The following is a 27745-nucleotide window of genomic DNA, read 5'->3' on the forward strand; positions in this document are numbered from 1 at the left end:
CTTCCCTTTCTTTTCTCTTCTCGCTCTTTTGCTTCAACCTTCCTGCCCTCGTCTCTCTTATTTCCCCTTCATTATCATTTCTGCCCCCTTTTCTTGTTTCCGCGCATATCTTCACCTGCTTTTCCTCTTCCTCTTCTCCAGGTTTCCCCCCTCTCTCTTTTTTCCCGTCTCAGACCAACCTCTGCTTCTCCCTCTCCCCCCCCTCCACCTCCACCAGTCTCAGTCGTTGCTGGCGCGCCGGGCTGTGCGGACCTATACCGACCATCTCTCTCCTCTCTTCCGCTGAATCTCTCCTTCTCTTCGCCTCTCTCCTTCGCTCTCTGCTATGACAGCTCACACCAGCGGCGTGCTGCCCGATCTTAGACCGTCAACCCGTCACCGGTTGCTGTCCTGTCCAAACATTAACATGGACATGTGCGAGAGGGATATTCGTGATTGATCTTTCTTTCTTTTCTGTTAATAAGGGGGAAAAAAAAGAGGAAAGGGGCTGCCTTTTTCTTTTTACCCCCCCACCCTCCGCTTCATTCAGCCAAGCAGAGCGGCAAGGTGGGGAGAGGACTTTAAAAAACAGCCAGCTTGGATTTATTTAGCAGCAAAAATGATGGATTTGGGAGCGCCGGAGATGCTGCCGCCGCTGAGGAGGAGGAGGACGATCGGGAAGAAACCGGGGGGACTCAGACTCGACCTCCCGCTTCTCCTCCTGTTGGGGCTCCTCGTCGGGGATTTCTCCCCGTCCAGTGGTGAGTTTTTTTTTTTAGCGGATCTGCGTTTCTCATGCGAGCGGACCTGCGTAACTGTGTGAGGTTGCCACAGTGTTTTATATATTTTTTTGAATTGTTGTTTTTTTCACGTTGCGTGTGCGCGGATTCAAGAAGGTGACGCGTGGACCTCCGCAGCAACAGCCAGAGTCGGTATGTGAGGGTGACGGAGTTTCTACATGGAGGCTTGATGGGCGCGCGTGCGCGGGCGGAGTGTGGTTGGCTGCGCACGCGCATTCAGGTCCGAGTCCTCTGCGTGTGTGTCTTGCCTTCGTGGCGGTGCGTGTTTGTGATACTAAAGCCCGCACAGTTTTGTGTTTGCGCATTCGAGAGGTGGGAGAGCGCTGCGCGGCCAAGTTGGACTCAGTGTTGCATCTGGAGCAGCGAGGGCCTCATATCCTCAGCAAAACCAACACAAGCCGCTCCAGAGTGAATCACCACACCAGCCAAATCACATTTAGCATCTGCAAGAGTTAGAAATCCTCTCTGCTTGACAGCAGGCTCAGCCCGTGTTAGCCTTCTGTCTACAGACAGACAGGAAGGGATTTTCACGAGAGGAAATCCCGTGATCGCAGTTATTCGTGATTTTCGGTTCTCTCCGAGGTTGATGGTGGGGGCTGATGTTGTGCATCAGCGGTGATGCAGCAGGTGATGTGCACTGGAAGCCCTTGGAGTTCAGCTACGGAGAGAGATCAAGCAGAAAGTGTTAAATTTCTCCCACTCTGTTGGTCAATGCCCTCTTTGTGAGGACTTCTCCTCAGTCCTGTTGAAAATGCTCGTCTTCCTCCAAGAGTCTTTTAAACTTTCCCTCTCCACACACAAGTTCATACGGAAGAGGATCAGGGCCACCGGAAAAAAAAAAGAGTTCTGACTTTCATCATCAGTTCATCATCACCCTGAAATTAAGAAAATGTTTCCAGTTTTGAAAATCCTTTATAAGTCAATCAATCAATCAAATTTTATTTGTATAGCACATTTCATCAGCAAGGCATTTCAAAGTGCTTTACATTATTAGTACCTACGTGTCAGTTGCAGTATTGTTTTTCCTGTCTTTTGATCTATTCTGAATAACATAGACTTACTTTGTGGTGTGTTTGTGTGTGAGAATGAGTGTGAGTATGTTTGGCATCTGTATCTGTATGCAGGCATGTATGCCAGCTGTCAGCCTGGAAATAAAGGGATTTGAGTGAAAGTGTGATTGAGGGGGAATCGTGTGCGTTGATGAATATGATAGAGGGTCTTTTAGGCTGTGATTGAAGCAACTGCTTCTTATCACCTGTGATTTAACTTCAAGTCCAATTTCTTTTTCTGAATGTGTATGTGCGTTTTCTTTCTCAGCTTATCTGCCATGAAATTTAAGATGGTCCAATTTTCACAAAAACGAGTTTTGAAATTGTTTCCTGTATCATATATTATATCTCCCTTCTTTAGAATCTACAAGACATGCGCATAAATTATTATATCATTGAAAAGTTAATTAATTTGCAGTTGAAACTCATTAGATTCATTACGCTCAAAGAGATATTCCAGGTGTTTATTTGCATGACTATGACCCCAGAATCAGCTCCCCAAACATTTAAAGTATTATATATGTTTAATAAAATGTTTTTTTTTAATATACTGAAACATTACATTATTATAGAAACATCCAGGACGCTGCTGACTTGGCAGATTTCTAAAAGTAATTTCTAAAGAAGCGTAAAACTCGGAATGCTTATCCCACGTTATTAGTAGAAAGTTGAGTGAAAGGAAAAATGTTGGAGAAGAAGGTGAAGAAGCAGCTGGGATAACCACAGCAGTGAAAGGATTGTACAGCAAAGCTCATAAGTCAGTGACTGGAGTGAGAAAGAACCATATCTGGAATTTGGGCTACAACTGTTCAGGACTGTGTAAGGCCAGATAATGTCAGAGATTTCTTAGCTGGGCTAAAGAGAAATAAGACTTTATAGTTGCTCAGTGCTCCAATGCCCTTGTTTGTCATTAAAGTAAAAGTCCTGTAGCCTGGAAAAAGAGAGGAGAGGCACAGAATTTGAATTACCCAAACCCAGAGGGAAGCTTTTGAGGAGCCATGTCATGTGCTGGTGTTGGTCCACTATTATTTTTTTAAAGTCCAAAGTCAGCGCAGCCATGTTCCAGGAAATTTTTAGAGCCCTCCATGCTTCCCTGTGCTGATCAAATTTATCAAGATGCTAATTTCGTTTTCCAGTAGCACTTGGAGCCACCCACACTGCTGAAAGCACCAAAACTTGGCTTACATACTTTCACTAAGCTAATATTTTTGTATTAACATTAATTCTAATATTCACGAAAATAGTTTTATACTACCCATAATCTTAGAAATAGATGACTGAAATAAATGTCTCTGGGTGCAATGGATCTATGTATGAGCTTCACCTTTACCAGAATTGAATTAGTGAAATAAATCCACTTTCCAAAGATATTGAGATTTATTGAGATGCTCCTGTATATTAGATTAGGCTGCTCTGAATTTACAGTAAATATGAAGTAACCTGTTCAGTCCATCACTAAATGGAGCACGATAATGGTAATAAATAAAGCCTTTCAGATAATGTCTTACACAATGTGAGACAACATACGAGAAAATTAAAGGGCATCCAGACATCTGGCGAGACAGAAGGGAGGGTGGCAATAATTAATTTAGTCAAACCTCAAACCGCAAATGGCTGCCAGCCTTTTAGACAGTGTAAATGACATCACACTGCAAGTTTTAACAGTCAAGTCATTATTGATGTTCTGCAAATGTCTGCTAAAGATGTCACAGAAACCTAAACCCTTGCCCAATTCCTTAACAGGAAACGATGTTTAAGCTCATTGAAGTAGCTTTTTTTACGAGATTATTAGGTAAATAAAATGAGCCTAACATATCAAAATATTAAGTTTAGAAATATAAATGCGTAACATAAAACACAATATTATGCTGAAAACAGTTTTATGCTCAATACAAGCCTATCATTATGAAAACAAAAGAAACATTGTTGGCGTTTCATTGAAGCATTCACACATTTTCAGTCATTTGTATTAAAATAACCTCCGTCTACCCATCAACAGGTTGTCCGCATGTCCAGCTGTGATCATAATTCCCATTAAACCCAGCTAGTGCTAATATAATTGATATATCGTTAACTGCACTCTACAGGGGATTGGACAAAAGGCACTTTTGGAACACACACTCACACACACAGACACACACATCTGACAATAACGTGCCTGAGATTTTAGACTCCCACTGGGACTATGAAGCACTTGGTTAATCACTTGGGCACACACTCACTTTACTAAACACACTCACACTACCTGACACACGGGACATCCCAATGACACATTTCTGTTCCGTTTTCAAAGTGAGGAGTGGTGAAAGGTCTGCTTTTCAAAGCTTTCTAAAGTTTATAAGGACACTTAGACCCAAATGCACGTATTTACATGCACACGCACCCAAACAAACTAAAGTGGATGCACAAGGTGACAATTAGCTGACATTGAATCAATGCCAAACAACAAGATATTGGAACTAGCTGCCTGTCCTCCTGCTTGGCATACTAATATCACACATGGGAGGGACACACAAGCATGTACACCCACGCGTCAACACACACTGGCTTTGTGAAGACAGTTAATTAAAAAAGAGGTGGCTGCCTGATACAAATTCAACAATACACAACAGACGGGGAAGCGGGTGTACAGGTGGAGTGATCAGTGCCAAGGTACAATTATGTTTTAAAAAAAAAGACCAAAATAGGACAAAGGAGGTGCAGCCTGCTTCTAGAAATTTGGCCTCACACGAGGCTTTTATAATCTCACACACAAAAATATGAAATATAATTTAGGTGTATTTATGCAGGGGGGGGGATCTCATGCAAAGAAACAACTGATTTTAACTGAATCGTCTGTGTCGCTACCATTGGAACATCAACAATACAACAACCAAATGTTGTAAAGTGTTATTGGGCCATTTTTGTAAAGATGAAATTTTAATTAGGATTCAATTACTTCCTGCTATTGGGATGTAAATTTGATGTGACAGAGACATAATTTTTGTTTTTGTTTGTTTTGCCACCAGGCACAGTGTAGGAGTTGATCAGGGAGATGGAAAAAAAATTAAAACCATACAGATGGAAAACGGCAACAAAGAGCGTCATCCTTCAAAAGCAAGTCTGCATTAAATCCATTCGGATTAAGTTGTTTATGTCGTTAAATGTGGAATCTTTACATTCCTTTTAATTCATTGAAGAACATAGTTATATCAGCTTATTATACATAAATGACAATGAAAATGAACATGGAATAATTCTTAAAATTTTATTGCTTCCTCTTACTAGCAAAATGTTTTCTTCTTTAAGTTAACATTTTTATTTTTGGTAATTTGTTTTTAGTCATACCATAAATTATTCACACCTTAGGTTTAGAATATTTTTTTGATGAACTAATACATTTGATTCTAATGGGTGTCTCACACATATGTGATAAAACATTGAAGTATAAGAAATCAAAGGATTTATTTTTCCAGACTATCATTTGGTATTTTGACCACTAATGTTTGTCGACGAGCTCCAAAACCTTGAGGTCGGAGCGTTTCCTTGCTTTTTTTCCTCCATCACAGATTTTTTTCTGGCAGTGCAACTACAAATCTTTGTCATATTTCCTTTCAGAAGAAACACAGTAAAATTAAAAGATTACTTTACACCTAAATCAGGGAAGTTAATACATCTGGACCAATAATAATGTGAGATGCTCTTTTTACTTATCTATTATTCCATTGCATCTAATTTGGTTTATGCAACACATCCAACCGACAAATCCCACATAAACAATCAGAAGAATGGTTTGTTTTCATTTAAGACGTCATTTTTAAACTGACTATTGTCACTGATCCAGGATTTTAACTTTTTCTTTTCTGAATGCTGCCCTAGCAATACTGTTTTATCCTCTTGTGTCACATCTCATGACCTTTTTCTGTGTGTGACAGATGAAAATATAGATCCAAGTAAAGACTCATTGCAGTTTTTATTCATATATTTCCCAAAAATCATTTATGCTAATACATTTGAATTGAATATTTTCTTATGTACGACCAAATTTGATGGATTGTGAACCGTGTTTTTTAGATAATGAATTTAGTTTTTTGTGCCCAACATTGTTTAACATTACGGGTCATGTTTAAAGGTTCTACATAAACAAATCAAAGTGAAATAAACATGTTTTTAATGAAGTCGAGGCATTTAAATCTGGCTACTAGTAGAATGTAAGTAAATAGACAAATTGAGGCACAAGTAAACTTATAAAAGATTCTTTGATTATTTGTAAAAAAAAGTACACTTTGCACCTTGTCTCTCTTACTTTCCTTTTCACAGTTATCCACTACTTTGTGTTGGTCTATTACATACAATCCCAATAAAAAATTATCTTTGTGATTGTAAAATGACAAATTGTAAACATGTCCCATAGGTATGAGTACTTTTGGAAGGCCTTGTATCTTAAAAGACAAATTAGTCAGAATATCTGTTCTGGTTAATCTCTTTTCTGCATATTGTCATCATGGTAGAAGGATGCCTTTATGGATTTTAGATGCTTTTGAGACATTTGACACTTTGTGAACAAAATGTCACTCAGTAATTTAGCAAATATGTTAGATTTTTTTTATTTATTAAGAGGTTATTCTTTTGTTGAAGTATACACAGCATGTAGCAGAAAGACCTTACTGTGGGCGGTCTGCGTTCCTGCCCACCAGTCTTTGACACCAGCCACCTGAACGTTGACCGGTCGTTCAAACAAGATAACTTGGACTGCGGTGGGCTTGATGGTTTTCACATTTCCTGCCCTTTATATTTCAGTGGGATTCATATCTGAGCTTTAACTCTGCCATTTCCATTAACCCTCCATTTCTGCTTTTTAAAGCCATTCCTTGGTGGATTTCCTTGTGTGCTGTGGATCATTATTCTGTTTTAAGGTCTGCTTCCTCTTCAGCTATTTTCAGGCAGCCTTTGATGTGATGAAGAAGGTTTGGTTGAATCAACAAATGCAAGCTTCCCACCCCCTCAGGCAGTGACATTTTACCCCACTATGCTTAAAAGCATTGGATTTATTTCTTTAAAATCATTGTGGTTTTCATCAAAACATGTATAACACCAGGCCATCCTAATTTATTGGGATCTTTGTTTTGATTTTCCTGATAATTCTTTGAAGGGTTACAGTTATAAACAAGTGACCATAAATGTCCAGCACTTGCATAAGATCTTTTACGTATCTTTATAGAATGTAGTTTAAGCCTCCTGGATTGGTGCGTTTATGTGATTTTTGTATATTTACCAATGACGCATCGATTGTTTCTTTGGCCTTTTTAGAACCATGGTTTTAGCTTTTTCTTACTAGTAATAGCAATTTTTTTTTGCAAAGTTTAAAGGGGAAAATTAGCTCTTTGCAACAATTGCTGCTCACTTTTAGTGATTAGTAGGATGCTTAGAGGTTTCCGTTAAAGTATGTGTTGCCTTCTACAAATACGATTTAAAATTTGGTAAGGTAATGACATAAACATTATGAAGATATATAAATTCTTATAAAGCAATAATTTGACATTTTAGTGTGCAGACAAAATGGTAAAAATGAATTTTAATTGAACAGCTAACACTTAAAACAACAGAGGAAAGTTTGTTTATACTTTTAAATATTATGTTAAACAAATTTTATTTTATTTTGAGAAATGGAGAAACGTTCAGTGACAGATGGAAGATTTTTGCACTTTGGGAGCTGTGAAAATAAAGACAGAAAAATACTAATAAACTTAAATGCAAAACTATTCACTGGTATATTTAAAAAAACAAAACAAAAACAGCATTTTACTTTTGCCGGGAACTAGAGATCTGATTTTAATTTATCAAAAGAATTTGTGTAAAAGGCTAAAATTTAGGGTGATGGCAGGGAGGCCTTCCAGGCTCAAGGTTCGGTACCATTAAAAGATTGAGATAATTGGTCAAAATACCATTGAAATCAGGCTGCTTGGTAATTACAATTGAAGCAGGATTTCATTTTTTAGTGTTTTTGTAAATATTTGAGTAGACTTTAAATCAGTTTTACAAGTTATGTTGTGAATGAAATGTAAATAAACATATACATTGTTTTTCAAAATTAATGTTATTCTTTTTAGATGCCCGACTTATTTACTTATGAAAACAAATTTTTATTTTTATTATTCTATTTTTTTAATTGGTCAGCTCAGAGTTTTATAATCAGACTGTTAGAAGCAGCTTAAAAGTACATTTCTAGCATTTGAACTTACTTACTGTGTTAAAGAGCATTTTAACTGTTTAAGTTATTTTTCAAACCTTACAGCAGTTTCCCCCCCCCAGTGTGTTATAAGCCCACCAGGCTAAGCATAATTTATTTATGTGCACTGGTATCAGTGATTTAAAGACAGGATAAAGAGTCTCTTTGGCGAAATGGTTGGTAGCACAATGGCAACATAGCAACACATAGTGAGACTGAAGCCAGGTGTATCCTGTTGGTCTACATCTTCAGCAAATGAAGTGACAAGTCATAGATAAAGGATTAAAAATCACTTTAATTACGATGAAACAACTGAAGTGCAAAAAACTGATAATTATATTAATTGTGTTTTCTTATGTTTGTGTTTTTTAACGACTTAATAGTTGGTGTTTAAGTATTGTCTGCCAATATCTTATAAAAACCTGGTTATATTTTCAAATTTTCTGCCAACTTTAAACATTTTTTAATTAAAAAACATGGCAGCTCTACTGAGTTTAGCTAGTTTTCTGAGGGAAAACGTTCAGAGCTCACAGGTTGTAATGGTAGCAGTGTGTGGGGTGCTGTGGGTATTTGCTAGGAATTCAGTGGGAATGTGTTTGCTTTTAACTTCCTGTGGTCTCTGTATGAGAAACCTGGGAATGCTTAGCCGTAGCTTTTAATTGTGCGAGGAAGAGATGTGCTATAAGAGTCACACGCGCTCAGACAAACTCATGCTGCAGGTGGTGGAAGAAAAAATTTCTGTTCGACGTTTTCAGGTGCTTGTGTTGTAATTGATCCTCCTTAGTCACACCAAAGACAGAGCGCATTTTAAACAAACGGAGCTTGGCAAAGAGCAAAGGAGACTCTTCTCACCGAGTACTGATGATTTTCAGGCACTTGAGAGTGCTTCTGGCTGTCCAGTGAGATGAGCGAAAACACACACACACACACACACGCACACACACACACACACACACACACACACACACACACACACACACACACACACACACACACACACACACACACACACACACACACACACACACACACACAGTCTTCAGTACAGCTAACTAGCACATCGTACACAGTTCAACAGAGCAAAGGGTCTGCGTTTGATCTGTGGTCAAAAGAAAAATATGGATATGTGGAGATATTTAATAAATTGTGGATGCAATGTTTTTTTTAATCCCAGATCTGGATTTCAAAATCACGTCCAGAACATAGAAAATAAATTCAAATTAGCCGTCAAAGAGCAAATAAGGAATATACCATTAAAACATGGTTCATTTTTATGATTTTAGCGATGAAAAAAAATAGTGTGATCCTTGAGTTAATTGACTTTATATTTTGTTGAAGTTACACAGGTTTTAAAAAGAGCCATGGCCTACATAGAGTACGCTTACGCAGGGGAAGAGGACAGTGAGGGGAATACTGGGACAGAAAAACGGGGAAATGTGTGTGAAGACAGAGAAAGCGATTGAGGCAGAGAAGAAAGGCAGTATGCTAAAGAGAGATTGAGCATGAGAGGAGGGGAGAGGCACTTGAATGTAGGAGGAGACAACACAAAAGGGAAAATGAAAATGTATTCCTGAATAGATGCAATTAATCAGGAATGACTTTTCCATCTTGTGTTACTCAGTTCTTAATGTCGGGCATAAACTAATGACATCATAATCCTGTCGCGCCCAAATTTATTACTTAGATACGTGGGGGAAATTCACTAAAGTGACCCAAAGGCATATACAAACAGGGCCTTAAAATGTGGGGATATTAATGACTGGACTCAGATATTTAATTCTGGCAATAAATACTACATTATTTATTGAACTCTCTATATGTTCATGATTGAAGTGAGGAAAGAAAGAAAAATATACAGACTGAGAAAATAAAGGAAAATATACTGACCCATCCAATAAATTAGAATATTATTGAAATATCCATTTATTTCAGGAACTTTATCACTATGTGAAACATTATTATATACAGCTCTTAATTTTGCAATGGTCTCTTATTTTTTATCACTTTCTCTGATGTTACTCCTTATAGGTAAATGTTTGAGTAAAATGAACATTGTTTTTTTTTTTATTCTATGAACTACTGACAACGTGTCTCTAAAATTCAAAGCAAAAATGTAGTATGGTATTTATTTGCAGAAAATGATAAATGGTCAAAATAACTAAAAAGATGCTGTGCTTTCAGACCTCAAATAAAGCAAAAAAACAAGTTTATGTTCATTTAAAAACAACAATAGTAATGTTTTAACTCAGGATGCATTCAGAAATCAGTATTTGGTGGAATAAGCAGGAGGATTTTAATGAGGCTGCAGTGCAGTGGACTTCTCATTTTTTCCAGAGCTCTATGTTACACAAAGATGGACATTTAAAAGTATTTATTTCTGTTAAATTTGATGATTTTTTTCCCTATAGGTCATAAAAACATGACATTTAAAATCAAAACATTACCAGAATGGTAAACTTTTTTAAAACAGAGATGTGGTCTTAATGGAAAGTATGTTCAATACCTGCTTTAAGGTTGTTATTTTCAATAGGTATTTTAATAAATCTGATCTGTTAAGGTCATTGACTATTAAAAAAGCTTAAAGTAAGTTTGAAACCTGACATAATTAACCTTATAAATGTGTTGTTGTCGACAGCCTTGAGGTTTGCTGGTCTGTTATGCACGGCTAGTAGCATCTAGTTTCATTTCGGTGTCTTTAATTTTTCCATCTTATCCCTTAAATGTCCTGTTTGAACAGATGACAAGACTGCATGCACCTAATTAGCAGCGTGTTGCATCATAATACAAGTAACGGTACGCCCTTAAAACTCATTTAATCCTTCCACTTCAGGAGCAGTTGTGGCTGTTTTTCTGCACCTTGTGCTGATGCCTCGCTGTGGTGGGAGTTGACGGTTATTTCATAACACACTGGATTACTCAGCCAGCCAACTCTAAAAATAAGCATGAAATGAACCTCTTAAATGGAGCTCATAATGAAAGATTGGGTGGTGTGACTACAAGACATCCATGAAAACCAATATCCAAATTTAATTTGACAGATTATTCAGAACATCAACAGCTATGGAACGTTTTCACCAATTTCAGTAAAGTACATAATTTCCATTTCTTTCAGTTCGTTTGCTGTGTTAATGGTAGTGGAATGAATTATTGTAGCTTTGGTTCAAGAAGTAAATACTCCACGCACATATCGATTTGCATTTGCATGCAGCTGTCGTACAGACTGTTTAATTCAGAGGTTGCTCGTGACCAGCAGGACCTCCAAGTCTGTAGGCAGCATGATTTAATTTCTTGGGAATAGTCTGGGTGTAGTTAAGCAAATGCATTCCTTCTGTCATCACCATAGTGGCTCCAACCACTTACCTTTAAATTTAGCCTTCTGGTTGTAATATTGATCTTATTTTGCTAGTTTAAGATACGGGTCTGATGAAAAGGATCCTTGTAGAGCCGCACAATAGAAATACATTGTGCAATTGTAATTTTTAAAAGAATAAAAACAAACTTTTGCCAGGTTAAAGTTATAAAAGTTAAAGTTAGTTAATTATGATGGGATAAACACTTTGTTTGTAGTCGGGCCAGGTTGAATTTTGCTGGAGGAATTGAAGTCTTAAGTTTTACCCTGGAAAGAGTAGAAATTATTGCAACTTTCTGTTTTACATCTGGAGATGTGTGTATTTGGAGCTGTTGTCCAATGAATCTAAAGGCTAATGTCTCTGTTATTGTAGCACTTTTGTTACATTATTTCTGCCTTGCCACCGCTCTTTAGCATGACATTTTATATCAGCTGTAGGCTAATAGCTGGCTAACGGGTTAACATTAAGCAGGCTAATGTGTCTGTTAATGTTATATTAGTGTTATTTCAGTTTTTCTCACGCTTAGTTCCATGGTTTAAGGGCAGAGTGAGTCTGGGCTTTTGACTCTGTTTGAGCATACCTCCACTTTTTGTGAGAGTGTGTTGGGAAAAGGTGCAAACTCTGTTCCTTGTGTGTGGGTGTGTGTGTGTGTGTGTGCACTCAGAGTATGGAGCCAATGAGATACATTTCCATTTCAAAGCAACGAGTCAGCAGCAGGAGAAGCTACTTTCATCCGTTAATGTGATTTCAGGGGAAGAGCGAGACAGTGAGACACACGCGGAGGGAAATACTGTACATAGAGCCTCTGTAATCATTTCTCTACAGTTTAGCAAGGGGGCTGATATTGTTTAGTTTGTGTTTCAGTCCCCCATTCTCCTGTCTTTCTCTATTTCTGCCTGTGTGTTCTGCCTTACCTATCAAAACAGGTCATGGTTTTAATGCTCTTTCACTAAGATGAACAACTTTGCTACTCAAAAAACAAAAAAACGAAACTGCACGAGGCTTGTTTTAAATGTGAGAAATTGTTTTAAAGGGAAAAAAGAGCCTGTGCCGCTTGTAGCTTGGTGTTTGTGTCAGCCTTCAAGCAAAAATTGCTCCCAGTTTTAGGTTAGAACAGGGAGTGTTAGAGAGCGAAGCGAGGGGATTACTTTGTGCTCGGGTGCCTTTTTGTGTGTAAATGTCCACACGTAAGCTAAAAGTGTGTGCCAGTGTGTCTAAACGTTGTGTGTGAGCACAGCTTGTCTATGTGCACCCATGCGAGAGCCGTATAGGCTGCATTTCACAATGTTACAGTGCTGCAAGTGGAGAGCAAATTTGTTTGTTTTAAATATATGTATGTGAATCAGTGTTTCTAGCTTGCATGCGTGAGTGTGTTTGCGTGTCCGAGTGTGTCCATGTGAAAGAATTTAAACTGTTTATTTTCATAATGTAAGGACATTTGCCTGTGGAAATGAACAGAAATGTGGCGAAGGATACCACATTTTTCAAATGTTTTATTTTGTGTAGTTTATTTAAATGTTGTTTTTATGGTGAAGCTCTGGTTTATGACCTGTGAAAGGTGTTATATAAATAAAGTTTATCAGTGCTGTTGTTGTCAGTAAAAGAAGCTGTACATGGTAATTCAACGTATTTCTTGTCCACCTTATTGCAGTGATTTTTTTGTATGTGGGGTTGTGTTCATGCATTTTCAACGAGCGTGTGTTTGTGTGTTTGAGTATGAATGCGTTTGCCACAGGCTATCATTGCTCCAGTAGCATCGTTCTTATTCTATCCATTTTTAATGATCGGTAATGGTCGCTAGCAGTGTCGAAGCTACGTTTTAAGGAGGCAGCAAAAACGGTCCCATGGCGCCCAAAGCTACCAAGACGGAGGAGGCAGAAGAAGGGAAGCTGAAACTGGAAAGAGGTTTTAAATAAGGGTTCCTTGGGATATAACTGCAATGGTCTCATGGCACACTGTGTCACTTCTTTACAGCCTTACATGGCGGACAGCGTGTGAAGAAGAGCGAGGAGGTGAGAAAACGGCCAGCAGGCTTACTGACTGGAAGATTTAGTGGCTAAATGATCGGCTGGTTGTTAAATTGATTGACTGACTTGCTAGCTGATTGGTTGTGTTACAGGCTGGCTACGTGACTGACAGAGGCAGGCACTGATCTGTGGGAGGATTTTTACAAGGTACCTTTGTAACAGCTGAGTAAGAAAGGACATATGAGAGCCAGAGGAATGCTTGGTCCCTAAACTGTTTTTAATCTCTGTAAACTAAAGGTTTAGAATTAGTTTCCAGGGTCCAAAGGCCAGGGTTGGTTCTTCACATGTAATGGCTTTTAAATTGTTTCTTGTTAAACTTAAATTTTATTTGTTCCCATTAGAAGCCACAATGGGGTTTATTGGCAATGATTCCTTATTTCTGCCCACCCTTTAGGGAAATATCCAGATTCTGTCAGCTGAAATCCAGTGGAATCAAACTTGAATCAAATTTAGTTCACTAAGCCAGATTTCACTGGGCTTTCTGAACTATTTATCAACACAAATGAAGAAAATGTGTTGGACTTTAGATGTTTTTGCTACACTGTATGGATAGGAGATCAAAGATATGATTTGGTTTGGAGAAAGAGGCTGCAGTGCACGAAAGAGAGGCAAATCAAAGGAAAGAGGAAGAGCCTGGCACTGTGATAAAGAAATAACAAAGGGTGGGTTGTAAAAGCCTTGAATACTGGAGCGGTAGCAAAGCCAACAACATGCATGTGCACACAAAGCTGTATAAAAACTGATTTTGCGGTGTCCTTTACAGACCATTAAATCCAAACAATGTCAGTCGCTTCTCTCTCTCTGACAAATGATGGCTAAATAACACATCTTTTCTGTCTGTCTTCTTGCCTGAGTGCTTGCTGATCTGAAATCAATCAAACAGACTCTAACGGCGTGGGAAGGCCACAGCAGGAAATCCCTGAAGTTGGCATTTGAAAAGGTGGGACGGTCAAACCACACCGATTTCCATTCCCGGTGTGTCAGATACATGACATCAGCAACAAGAAGCAACACCTGAGGCAGTGTGGGATTTGTAGAACAAACTCTCCATTATTATTGAGGATTATTTGTAGAATAACTAATTCTCAAAGTATGCGTTGTGTCTCCAAATCAGGAAAAACCTGACGCTTTATGTCACCAGCATTGGCTAAGGATGACTAACTGTGATGAACAACAGTAAATTCATTTTGATTTGTTTTTCCTAACTGGCGCAGACTGACAGGCAAAGAACACAATCATAGATTAGACAGTAACTTGTTCCTTGTAGGAGTTTTAAATTCACACTTCTTGCATGTCAAGAATCAATCAGTTTTTTGTTCCCCATTTTTTTTCTTTGCTTCTGTTACCAATCTTCTCTTCTTTGTCCCTCTTCACCTTTTCTTTTTCCTGACTCTGACTCCTCTCTCTACATTTTCTTTTTGCTTAATGTGTCAGCCTGCTGCCTTTTCTTTTCCCCCTCCCTTCTCCTGCCTATTTCCTCTCCGTCTGACCATGCTTCTCCCCTTTTTCTGTCCTCCCACCTCTTTAACTTTCCTCCTTTCACTCCTCACGTTCCTCCCCACTTTCTTGCCGTGTCTATTCCTCCTTCCCATTCTCTCTCTCTCTCTCCCTCTCTGCCCTTTTCGGATCCTTTGATTAGGTTGTTGGCATTTTCATTGAGATGTCTATATATCCACTGAAATAACTCCTCTGTCACAATCTCATCTGCCCTCTATCTACTTTGTCTCTACGTCTCTTCATTTTCTGTTTGTGTTCTGCAGAGTTCCCTCCTAATCTCCTCATAACCCTTTTATTTTCTCCTCTTGTCATCTTCCTGCTTCCTTGTTCCTCTCATTTCCTCTTTTTCTCAATCCCTCATTTTGTTTATCCCAACCTCTCATTTTCCTTGCTTTTTAACTCTCATTTCTGACTTCTTTTTTTCCTAAGCCACATTATAGGTCATTCATATAAATGTCAAATGGCCACATCAACCAGAGTTGGTATTATAAACAGCTTTTTGGTTGGTAACACAGGAAGAGAGATGCAGGAAGCGAAAGAGTAAGACAGAATGAGTGTGTGATTATCATGACTGGGCTGATGCTGCAGTTTTCTTGTGTTTCTGGCAGCGAACATCAAGAGAAAGATGTCTGAGAATGGATAGAAGTGTTTGAAAATGATTAGCAATGTGGGGTGGATGTAAGGAGAGGGAGAGAATGAGTCGACTTTTAGAGAGAAAAAAGGAGGGGAGAAAAGAGAAGTTAAAGGGAGAAGACAAGGAGATGAGGCAGGACAGGAAAAGGAGGATAATGATAAAAATGAAGAGAAAAAGATAGGGAGAGGCTGCTTGTCTACATGCCTCTAATCTGTTGATGGTCGAGGAGAAGCAGACAATAACCTATTATCTCTGCAAGACTTAGCTGTCGCTGCTGCAGTATGCTAGATGGCAGATTGTCTGTGCTAAAGCAGCTTACATCCAGTGAAACCCATACAGGAACTTTAACAGGCAGATGATGTGATATCACTACGCACAAATATATATACACAACCATGTACTGGAAAAAATAAGAGGCCACTTAAAATGATCAGCTTCTCTGATTTTACTTTTTACATGTATATGTTTGAGTAAAATTAATATTGTGTTTTTATTCTATGAACTACTGACAACATGTCTCTGAAATTTATTTGCAGAAGATGAGAAATGGTGAGAATAACGAAAAGCTTTCAGACCTCAAATAATGCAAAGAAAACAAGTTTATATTCGTTTAGAAACAACAATACTAATGTTTTTAACTCAGGAAGAGTTCAGAAATCAATATTTGGTGGTCTTAATTTTTAATTTTTTTCCAGAGCTGTTTACACGCACCACAATGGTATTCAAAAGTTCATTTATTTCAGTAATTGAATTCACTAAGTGAAACACATTGCATAGATAATTACACACAGACTGATGTTTTCAAGCATTTATTTCTGCTATTTATGATTATTTTAAGACTAATAGAAACACATTTAACATTACAATATTAGCCCAGACCAATAATAGTAATAAACATAATATTACAGAAATGTGGACTAGTTACCATCAGTTTAAAGGTTCTTTTCAAAAGGTGCCTTTAACCCACCTGCCTTTAACAATATCTAAATTGTATGCAGTTCTTTAAATGTCATGTGATTAAATATATTTGCCTATTTATCCATATGAACAGGAACTTTCAATATCTAGTAAGTTATTTTCACAATTTACCGTCTATTAAAAGAGTTTCTTATCAGATTAATTTCACTCCCTGCTACGGCGGGGGTGGAATTACCGTAATAACCCGATATTACGGTAATTAATATTACCGTAATATCGACGTAATATAGTCTGAAAGCGCAACGTCTCCCCTTTCAGAAACCGTTGGAATATTTCAGATAGCGCAAAGTGTGGCAGAATTACGGTACCGTGAATTTGGCTGGATCGATGCCGATACGTTGGGTCTGTAAGGGTTGATCTGTCAACTGAGCTTTATTTGAATGAATATTCAAATTTATTGAATTAGAATATATATTTGTATTGTTATGTTCAGGAAGCCAAGGCTTTTTTTAACAGTGTCTTTCATCTTGTCCGTCTTTCATCGTCCTCTTGATGATACCCCATAGATTCTCCGTTGAGGTGACGTTTCTGCTTTATTACGCACAGTTATGCCATGTTCTTGAAACCAGGTATTGGTACATTAGGCAGTGTGGTCCTAATGCAATTTGAAATCAGCTTCTCTATAAAGCTTGTCAGAAGAAGGAAACATGAAGTGCTCTAAAATGTTCTTGGCAAATGGCTGTGGACTTTAGAGAACAAAGTGGATGTTGTGACTCCCCATATCTTTCATGGCTGAGGAAATTTTACACTGGACCTTGAATGATTTGAATTCTGTGCTTTTCCACTTGATTTCTCAAATTAATTAAAAATGTATATTAATCTAAGAAGTGGCTGAATTACTCCCTACTGTAAGTAAGATCCTCCTGTCATTGGCGCCGGTTCTGGATGGGCCTAACATAAGGAAATATGAGCGTTGTTGTCCGTGTCCCAGATATGTCTGTGTGGTGAAACTCTTATTTCAGCTGCAGTCCAAGCCTTGTGAAACTCCCCAAAACTATTGAATAGGCTTTTCTTCACAGTCCTTTAACGCTTGCTGTTCTCCATGTTGCTTGTGCACCTTTTTAAATTCAGACTTTTTCCTTCTGCTCAGTTGTCCATTAATGTGCACTTTGTGAGGAGTAAGTTTCTTTAGCCATGAAATTTTGTGGTTTTCCCTCCTGGTTGAGGTAATGGCTGCCTGCTGGACAACCTTCAAGACAACCCCATCATTGTGTTGGCCATAACATAACATTTCTGCATTAAGCATCCCTTTTTTGTTAATTTTATATGAAATGAATTGAATTACTGAGATAATTAACTCTTTGATTATATTCTACTTTCACAATTGTGTTGAATGTTTTATATTACTGTCTTGAACGAATGTTTGTCATGCACAATATCTAATGTTTCTGGACGATTAATCTTCCGAGAAGTTATCACGATAAACGATGTTGTTGTTTTGAGACAATTTGCCTGTAATATATAGGTAATAATGGCACAATAATGCAAGAATACATTCTTGCACTAAACTTTAAATTCAATAAACTCTAAATTCTGATGAACATTTAACACTGGAACTGGGAGACATTTTAAATATCCAAAATAAATCAACAAAGCAACAGAAACAACTGATAAAATGAATTATTAGTTCATAATTCTGAATTTTGTTTTTGAAGAATAAATAAATGTTATCATTCAAAAAAAGTTTGGTTGAGACCTTGTCTCCAGACTGAACACTTTTATCACCCAGTTTTTGGTAGAAAGAGAGAAGAGAAAAATGATTGAGTTTCTTTAAATTTATCATGTGATTAATTGACTTATTGATTATTGTGACAGGCCTTGTCATGCTTATTTTAACACTATTTGACTTGGATTAGCAGAATTAGCATGTTCTGTTAGATCCTCGATGCTGCAAACATGACATGCATTTTCATGTGATCTGAAGCCAAATGTGCCTACAGTGAGGTTGTCACTTATTCCCACAAAGCAGCAGAATCCTGAACAAATTCACAAGATCATATTAATCAAAAAGCTCAACTTACCAGGCTACAAAATAGTCACATGTTCAAAATTAGCCTAGCTACAGATGTTATTTAAATGTGACGATAAATAAAACAAATCTTCTTGTCTTACTAGTTCGATGGGGTTTTACTTTGTTAATTTGCTTGGGCTAAGTTAGTGTGAGCTTGACAGATACTTTCTCTATTTACCTGCTAAGTATTCCTTGATAATGCTTGGCTGTTTCCAAATGGATCCCTTGAAAGATTCCCCAGATGGTCCAGGGAAACAAACCATCTGGTATCAGGTAAGCAGCGCGGTGGCTCTACAGTGATGGTAATGTTTGTAGATGCATATCAGAATGCAGTCTGTCAAAAGTTTAGAGGTAACTCCAGTTGAACTTTTGGCTCTGTTAAAGTAAATAACAAGAAGGGACACATGCAGAAAAAAGAAAAAAAAAATCTTATTATAATGTAAAATCTGTCACAGTTAATGAAGAAGAGGGAAGCACCCAATGGCAGAAGCTGGAAGTAAAAGACAGGCAGGCACAGTTGCAGCAAACTTCCAGTAAATGAGGGAACAATTTGAAAAAAAAAAATGTAGAAGCAGATGATACAGAAAGTGTTGCACCCAGGAAGCGTAATAAAAGCCAAAACGGATTGGACAGGTAAAAATAGGAAGAGAACATAATAGATCTGGCAGTGAACAACGGAGTCCTGCCAAGTACTGACAAAGCAAAGATGTGAATGTAGCGAAGACGAACCAGCATCAGTACCAGTATTACCAGTATGTCCTTTACAGGCGTCAAGAAGAAGAAAGCTGTGTTTGAATTGTACAGTTTCTCACCATAAAGTCCAACAAGGAGTTAATACAACCAGGTTATTTTACAGAGCTTGTGCACAACTTTGACACAATAGAAGTTAAAGAGAAATGAAAGCGAGCCAATGGACAGTGGTGGCATTTCTAGTCTTTTGTTGCTCCAGCAAAACTGTTTGGAGTAAGCTATGCATGAGTAAGAGAGTGCTGTGGACTTTCATTAATTTATATATTTTTACATTTCATAATTCAGTCACAGTTATGAGTTCATGAAGAACTCATGACCCATAGCCTTACTGGGATATTCTTCCATTAAGACAAAAAATGGCAGGTTGTTGCAAACTATCTCAATGCCACTGGAAGAAAGTGAAAAAACTAAAGCAAAGTTAGTTTGTGAAGAGTTCTCCATTTGCAGGTTGCTTCTTCTAAGTCTGAGTTGAGCTTTTAGATATTATGAGAAAGTGGTTGTAAAATTGTATTACAGAACTTTAATTCTAAAGAATAAGCATGTCAAAGATTCATTGTATGTTTCAGCTGAGAGCTTTTGATTGGGATACATGTGCTACAACTCCAAAACTAGCTGCTTAGTATGAGATGTTCCATAACTTTCTATCAGCAGTATTGCAAATTATAAATTGATGTTTGTAATATATTCACAGCTGCAGTGAATGACTGTGTAGTCATTTAATACCAGTGTTACAAGGAAGGATTATGTCAATAAAAACGTGTCTTTTGCCAATTTCTTAAATCACGCTGCCCATTACCTAAACTTTAGCTCTGCATTCAGATGTACCATGGTGGTAATGGTTCATATAGATGAAGTACTGAGACCGTTTACTGGCTGCCTTTATGCAGTACTTCATCATTATGTTGAACACAATGCAAAGAAAAGACAAGAACATTTCAAACTGAGGAGTGACTGTGGAACAAAGCAGGGAAAAGATTTACTGAATTTGACATACAAACATCGAACAGAACCAACAATTCCCACACACATTATGTGAGAAAACCTTTATTGTCATTTTACTTGTTGTCATGATGCCGTTATATAACATTGGTGCAAGGCTGACTGCAGGAAAATACATCACACTAAACTGTATTCTGAGATGTGTTCGCTCTGTGGCTTTTTTTGAGTTTTGACAGCTGGTCTTATAATTACGTCATCATGTTGCAGCGTCTTCTGCTGCCATTCTGGCTAGATGTCTTATGCTTCACAAAACTCATTTTGGAGAAAAAGCCTTGAATAATCTCATAGGACTGTTAAAATACCCCTGCGCTCACTCGCATCTGAGAGCTATTTAGAATCACTAATTAACCCTACACGCATAATTTTGTACTTTTGGAAGAAACTCTGGTAATCAAGAAAAACATAATAATGTATTTACAAGTTGTTGTGCAGTTGCAGAGCTAATTTCCTGATTTAAGCTTCTAAGTTGATGATTATGATACAGATGCATCTCTGACTTTGATAAATTGTTAAAACTTGATGAAATGTCTGTGGTTGTTGCTTGATGTCTGTTATTGGCAGCTTGCGGAGGTGTATGCCTCTTTATGTCTGTGGATGTTTTTGTCGTATCTCAAAAGGTTTTTTATTATTAAAAGTTACATTCTTTAACTTTGCAGTCTGAGTCATGATAACATGGTTCACATAACGAAGCTTCTTACTTGTATGTTCACACAGTTTCCTGCGCAAATGAGAGACGAACACGGAGAAAATGTCACCGTGTAAATGTCATTGCAGGACTCAATGCCATCATTCTTAGACTGTTGTTCTCATAGCCAATACTTCTATGAGTGGGAGTGCAGTGAATGAAGAGCTTAGAATGCAAAACTGAACAGTCGATGGCTTTCAAAGACAACTTAAATAGTTTTGTTTTTGGTTTTTTAGTATCCGTCCACAAATGTCTTCAGAGGTCCACAGGGCTGAGCGGTTCGTAAATATCTATGAAAACGCCACATTGGTAGTCTCTCTTTCATGATTATCTTCTTGGTTCTAGAAACAGGAGGGAGGCCAGATTTGACACCAGTGCTGTTAAAAAGCTGACGTCACCACACTGAGTAAGACAGAGAACAGAGAGGTGTCACATAGCCAGCTTGCTCCTCTCCTCTCCTCTCCTCTCCTCTCCTCTCCTCTCCTCTCCTCTCCTCTCCTCTCCTCTCCTCTCCTCTCCTCTCCTCTCCTCTCCTCTCCTCTCCTCTCCTCTCCTCTCCTCTCCTCTCCTCTCCTCTCCTCTCCTCTCCTCTCCTCTCCTCTCCTCTCCTCTCCTCTCCTCTCCTCTCCTCTCCTCTCCTCTTCTCTTCTCTTCTCTTCTCTTCTCCTCTCCTCCTTTTATTCCAATTTTGATTGCTCCAGTCATTTTGTGACATCCAGCAGCCTGCTGGTGTGGAGTTGTTTAGGGGACATGAAGAGCTTTCTAAATGATGGCTAAATTTAACTAAATGACTTCCTCCACTCATGTCTGATATAATGTTTCCCCCTGCTCCTCTCTATGGATCTCTGCCTCATCCTGTTGTCCTTTTTTCTCCTCCTTCCTTTTGCATGCTCTCTCTCGGTCCTAAAGTCTGATTTCCATTTTGCAATCTTCACCCCTGCTGCAGCCTCCTTCTCCTGACTATTTATTTCTTTCATCTCGTTTTCCCTCCTGTTTGGCTCTTTTCTTCACTCAGACCTTTCTCCTAATCGTTGTGTTTTGTCTACTTTCTACTGGCATAAAAAGGTTAGGCTGTTCTCAGCCTGGAGCCTTAATGAGGTGGCTTTAGAGGAATTTTCTGTTATTATGTAAGCGAGCTGGCAGTTGTCAGTCTTTGTGTCAGGCTGATCGATCCCTGCTCTGCCTGTTTCTTGCTGCAATAATGTGCCTCTGACTGAAAGCGCTGACTAATTAGATGATAGATCTTTTACCCGGGAGTTATGGTCAGAAAATTGGAAAAGGATAATTGCTTGTAGATCAGCTGTCAATTGTGACTCCGGCAGCCAACCAACCAGCCTTTGTGGAACTCTATTAATCCTCTAACAACCTTACTGCAATATCACCTAATTACTTAATTTATATGTAGAAAGTATACCACTCATTAGATTGCTATGTATATTAGGGTGCCATATAATTGCATCATAAAATAATGAAATATGATGTTGAGGCTGCAATTCATATTACCGTACATGTAATTTGATTACTGTATTATAAGCTTGTGATTTATATACTGAACTGAAATGTAATGAACTGAGGTAATATATCATAACCCTAATCTAGCTGAATATGTCTTTTTCATTGAACCGTAATGAAATTTAGTTTTCCCACAATGGTGAAGCAGAAACTCCAAAAACGACTCCATCAAATTAATTAGCTGGCAAAACGTTCAAGATTGTGCATGGCGTCGAACGAAATTCGCAAATGTGATTTTATACATTTTAATCCAAATCTTCATTCGAAGACGACTAAATCCATTAGGTAAGTTGACAAAAACCTTTTGTTCCTGCTCTGCTGTTTGTGTTGAGCTGAATGAACGAACAGGAGATAAAACCAGATGAAATTCAAATGATGTGTAATTTTTACAGTGGACAGAAAGAGAAGGACAAAAATAGTGAAGACAAAGAGGATGACAAGACAGTGACTGAGAGCAAAACGTCAAATTAGATCAAAACAACTTTCTGTCGTTCACAGAATTTGTTTGAGGAAAGAAAGGTTCATATTTAACCCAGTTTAAGCAGAACAGCTTCCCTGATATTGGCAGCACAGAATTTAGGAGGATATCTAAAGGAAAGTCATTCCTCTTAAGTTTTGACATCAGGATGAAGGATCTCTGCAAAACCATTAACTGAAAATAATCACTTAGACTTTCTTAACACGTTGAACAATTCATACAATAAATTTTTGATTGTGTTGCACTATTTTTAGAATTGGACTGCACTGTGTGTAATTGGAAATGAATGCGACTACAGTATATATTTGGCCTGTATTCTGTAATTTAAATTTTGACTGACTAAAACTGACATGAATGCAAAACATCTGGACATTTGTTGAAATTTGGTCCAACATTTTGAACGCATTCTTTTTTTAATTAAAAGTCACAGGACTCTCCAAAAGGTTGACAAACAGAACTGACAATAGTCCTGTTGTGTTCAAGGAAACGCATTAGCACAGCGATGTCGTGCAATAGATGAATCACTTCTGAAATGCATTTTGAAGGTCATAAGCTGGAAGCTTACAAACCTACATAATTTTATTTTATTTCAACTTTTATTATTTGAAATTTTTCTTTTTTCTGTATCGGGAAAAATAGGACACAAATCTTTATGCATCAAACTGGATTGATAACTGAACAGTCACAAAATTCTGAAAATTCACAACTTTCAGTGGACATTATGATTGTAAGCAGACCTGTTCTTAATCTCCCCATGCTGCTCACTCAGCAGTGCTGTCACACTTGCATTTCAGTGGTGCAATATAATGCTCCAACGTTGCCTTCTTTCATATTTAACAATGTGACATATTTAATTTTATTAACAGCTAAGTTCCAAGACAGCGGAGACATTTCACTTAAACATCCTGTACACCACAGGTGTGCCAATGCTGAAGTATGTACAAACCTTACAAACATCCCAGCTTTGACCCAGTGCTAACATTACTAGTCTCATGTGTCACTATGCAAACACTCAGGCTGTGCAGACCAAGATTCACTTCCCCCAGGATATGAAATGATTAAAACCGAGAGTGAATCAAATTGTATGACTACTTTCAGCATAATTTTCTTTATTTTGTGAGCAGTTGGGGTCAAACAGAGCACCAGAAGTTTTTTCCTAAAATGTATTTTATTCCCCAAATACAGAGAAAAATAAAAAGGTAAAATGAAGGCAGAGGTATGACATCCCCCTGGACATTTGCAGAGCACCATATTTTACACTCTTCTTCCTAATATGTGTCACTTACTCAAACACGACGGGTCTTAATGTTCCACAAAATCTATATTATTTTCTCATACTATTTCATAATCTGCAAATTAGGAATGTTTTTCAAGACAGCAGCTAAAGTTTACTAACTTCCACTCTGGTAAAGGCTTCTAGAGGGAGTTTTGCTTCGTAAGCAAAAGAAAATATTGAAGAATAAAATTCTATGTATTTAAGAGTTAATAGAAATGTTCTCAAACTAAACATCGTTTAGTTACCTTTACACCAGATTACAAATTAAAGTGCAGTAACACGATCTAATTTGAGGATTAGAACATTCAGGAAGGACGGTTCTTTGTTTCTCTATCCGGTGCAGCTCAAATGATCAACTGGAATTGTCTCCTCTATACAACATTTTTGATCAGTTTCTTCTTGAAGCTACAATTATACAAATTATGCTCACAGAGACATAACTTTTGCAAAGGGGAATGTGTACTGCTGAAAATATCGGAACAGATAGCTCAGGGCTCTGAAACAAGTACTTATCTAGTTGCTGCAGAAGACGGCACTCAGCAGTCTTTCAGTGTAGCGTAGCAGAAAGTCACACTGCTAAGCATGAGGACAGCAACAAACACATTTGACCTCACTAAAGGAAGTCTCGATTGTTGCTGTTTTCAGCAAAGTATCTATTTTCTTCTGTCCTTGCAGCATGCTCGCTTTCCACAAAGCATGGAGGGGCTGCTGTATAATTTGAGTAATCAGCAATTAGACTGATGTGCAGTAAAATCCATTTCCATAACTGTGCTGTCGTTTCAACATTTAGACAGTTGATAATTTCATTATCTTAAGTTTTTATTCAACTTTAAATTCTAATTTTAAAGAGGCATCAGATTTTAACTTCACAGTAGAATTTGATGATGTTTGTGTCAGCTTGGCCTCTACTTTTGTTTGTCTTTGCCTTTTAATTGTTGGAGTCGCATGCAGAGACGAGTCACTTCTCTTCTTGTAGTCCTACCAGAGGACTCTGCTGTAACGCGATTTGCTTTTTTATTTGACTGAGCAATGATGAGATTCTCATGGACTGACACCGTTAAAAATGTTGTGATATCGCAGAATTTATGCAAATATTTTTAACGGAACCGTGCACCCGGATATAGTTTCTTTTTGTTTAAAACAGAAAAGCAACACTCATTTCTAACCTTGATAAAATATGCAGTTGCATTGAATAGTGTTCCAGATTTGAAATAATGCTTTCTATAATATTGATCTAGTGTGGCATTCACGTCATCAGATGGCTATGAAAAGAGTTTTATTCTGCTGCTGTCGAAACTATGAATAATCTGTGGTTGTGAGTGTGAGTCATCTTGTTTTCCAATTAAAAATTATACATTTTTCATTGGCTGCGGATTACTTTGTACGACACAATATTTGCTTTATGGCACAACCTGATCATTTTCTCCAAGGGAGATTTGCCCAGATAATTCATCTTTGCTAATAAATTCCCCAAACAAATTAAACCCTGAAAGGTATTTTGTTTTCGTTCCTTTCCTTCATAATTATCTACAGTCTTGTACTTTTGATTAAAAAAACGTCAATAATGTATCCAACTTTTACAGAACCTCAAAGAACCTCAAACACCACAGATCTGACCCTTCAACCACAAGAACTGGCTTTCTTCAAGTAGAAATGTTCTTGACCTTTTAGCTTTGTCAAAAGCTGATTGTGAGTATAATCCTTAAAAAATTTATGTTTTTATGCTCTTGTAGTTTAATGCTCAGACAGACTGTTGTGCAAATGCCTATTAACATGTTTCAAAATATGAACATTATTTAGTGATTTAAGTATTATTTCAATGTTGTATATATTATGATTAGATGACTTCAAATAGAAATATAACCCTTTTTTAAAAGCTTCTTCAGCCTATAGTTTTACCTGCAGTTGTAGTTTTATTTACATTCCTCAATTCTCTGACTATAAACAATATTGTAGGGAAAAAAAAAAACTTGGGTCTTCAGCCTCAAGTTTATCAAATCCGCATCAGGTTGGCTTCTTAACCTCACTGCAACTCCTCCCCCTGAAAGCTGCCAACTCCAAGTGAACAGATATGTGCTGACTGAGAAAGAGAGAAAAACAAATGAATAATACAGCCGACAAAAAGAATCGCCCAGGCGAGTCGGAGCCAAACTTCATCAACTATCCAGATTAAGTTGCATTAAACATTTTGTTACATCACACACTTTGCTGCTTGTTTTATGCAAAGTTTATGCAAAGTCTTCAGAGTTGTCAAAGGTACACCGTGGCTTTCTTTAAGAGCGTGTTTTGTTACCGGTCCACGTTACCTACTTGAGTGCACTGTGTTAAAGTGTCCTCCTCACAGTATGGATGAATAAGAAACGATGTGATGCTACACGCTGTATGGCCTTTTTCTCAGTTCAGTTATTACGCTCGCTTTGGCATTTTATAGATGTAGTGATAAATTTTACCATAAAATGGAAGATGAATGGAGATATTAACACAGCATTCAGTCCTAAATGTCACATCTGAGGAGAGCGTCTCTGCCTTTGCTCTTCACATTTGCATCCTTGCTTGCCGTCCTTGTGCCCAGTTCTTCCTCATGTACGATACACTCTCTGCCTTTATGTAATTTTAGTATTGTTGGAATAAAACTCAGGAAACTGCAAGTTTGCATAATTTGACATCCAAATGAAATTTTGCCATGATTTTAGGGAAACTGTAAAGCTTTTAGTCCGACAGTTGCCTCCAAGCATGCCTTTGCTGTTATTGCTCGAGCAAATAAAGTAAAATATTGTCGACCATTTTATATGAGGTTCCTAACTTGTCACATTTAGGTCAAGGTTATGAGTCAGTTCCTGAACACGTGACAAAAGACAATCGGGTAATAAGATTAATATGATATAACGTCTTTAATAACGCATGAAAAGCAAGTCATAGCTGCAGAATTAGAGTGTTCTTATTTCATGACTCCCAGGACGGGACTGTTCAGTCAGGTCTCATCATGCACATTGTTTTGCTCTCTTTCTCATGACAGGAGTCAAAAAGTTTTGTCAAAAAAATCCACTATTTCTTAACACACAACAGCTTGGTGAATACAAGGTCCAAACATGTATGCTCCTATTTTTGTTCTCCTTCATTGCACTTGAGGAGCAAGAATTTAATTGAGAGCGATGGCTTCAGTGGTGAATATTTTAACATATCAGAGTTCGCTTTGTAATTTTTTCCAAGTGATGGCAGCAGAGATGTTTGGCATTCCCCAAACATGTAGCAGGCTAAAACAAAAGGCTCACTCTTTAGTAATTCATGTGTCTGGGAAAGTCTGATTGCACACATGCTTTCTCCCCCACATCACAACATTTAAAACATAAGCAAGAGTTGTTGTAGTTTGTTGCATCAGCGGAAAAAAAAAAGAAAAAAAAAAGAGTACTTTCCCATCCAGTTTATTTTTTTCGTGAGCGCTCTGTTTTTTTTGTGATGACTCAGATTGCAGAACAAGGAGAACATGAGCTCTGCAACACAGATCCATTTCC

The 27745-nt window shown here is 37.8% G+C and overlaps 1 protein-coding gene across 4 annotated transcripts in view; it reads left to right on the forward strand.

The window, feature by feature from the left end:
* The first annotated feature begins 235 nt into the window (after positions 1–235).
* Positions 236–27745, forward strand: part of csmd1 (CUB and Sushi multiple domains 1) — a 413944-nt gene continuing 386434 nt past the window's right edge. For all 4 annotated transcript variants that reach the window (XM_023332533.1, XM_023332535.1, XM_023332534.1 and 1 more), the window contains exon 1: positions 236–740. In XM_023332533.1, the coding sequence (XP_023188301.1) occupies positions 599–740 (142 nt within the window). In that variant the 5' untranslated portion in view covers positions 236–598. The remainder of the gene's footprint in view (positions 741–27745) is intronic.

This window comes from Xiphophorus maculatus, chromosome 4 (assembly GCF_002775205.1).
Source record: "Xiphophorus maculatus strain JP 163 A chromosome 4, X_maculatus-5.0-male, whole genome shotgun sequence".
Taxonomy (NCBI): domain Eukaryota; kingdom Metazoa; phylum Chordata; class Actinopteri; order Cyprinodontiformes; family Poeciliidae; genus Xiphophorus; species Xiphophorus maculatus.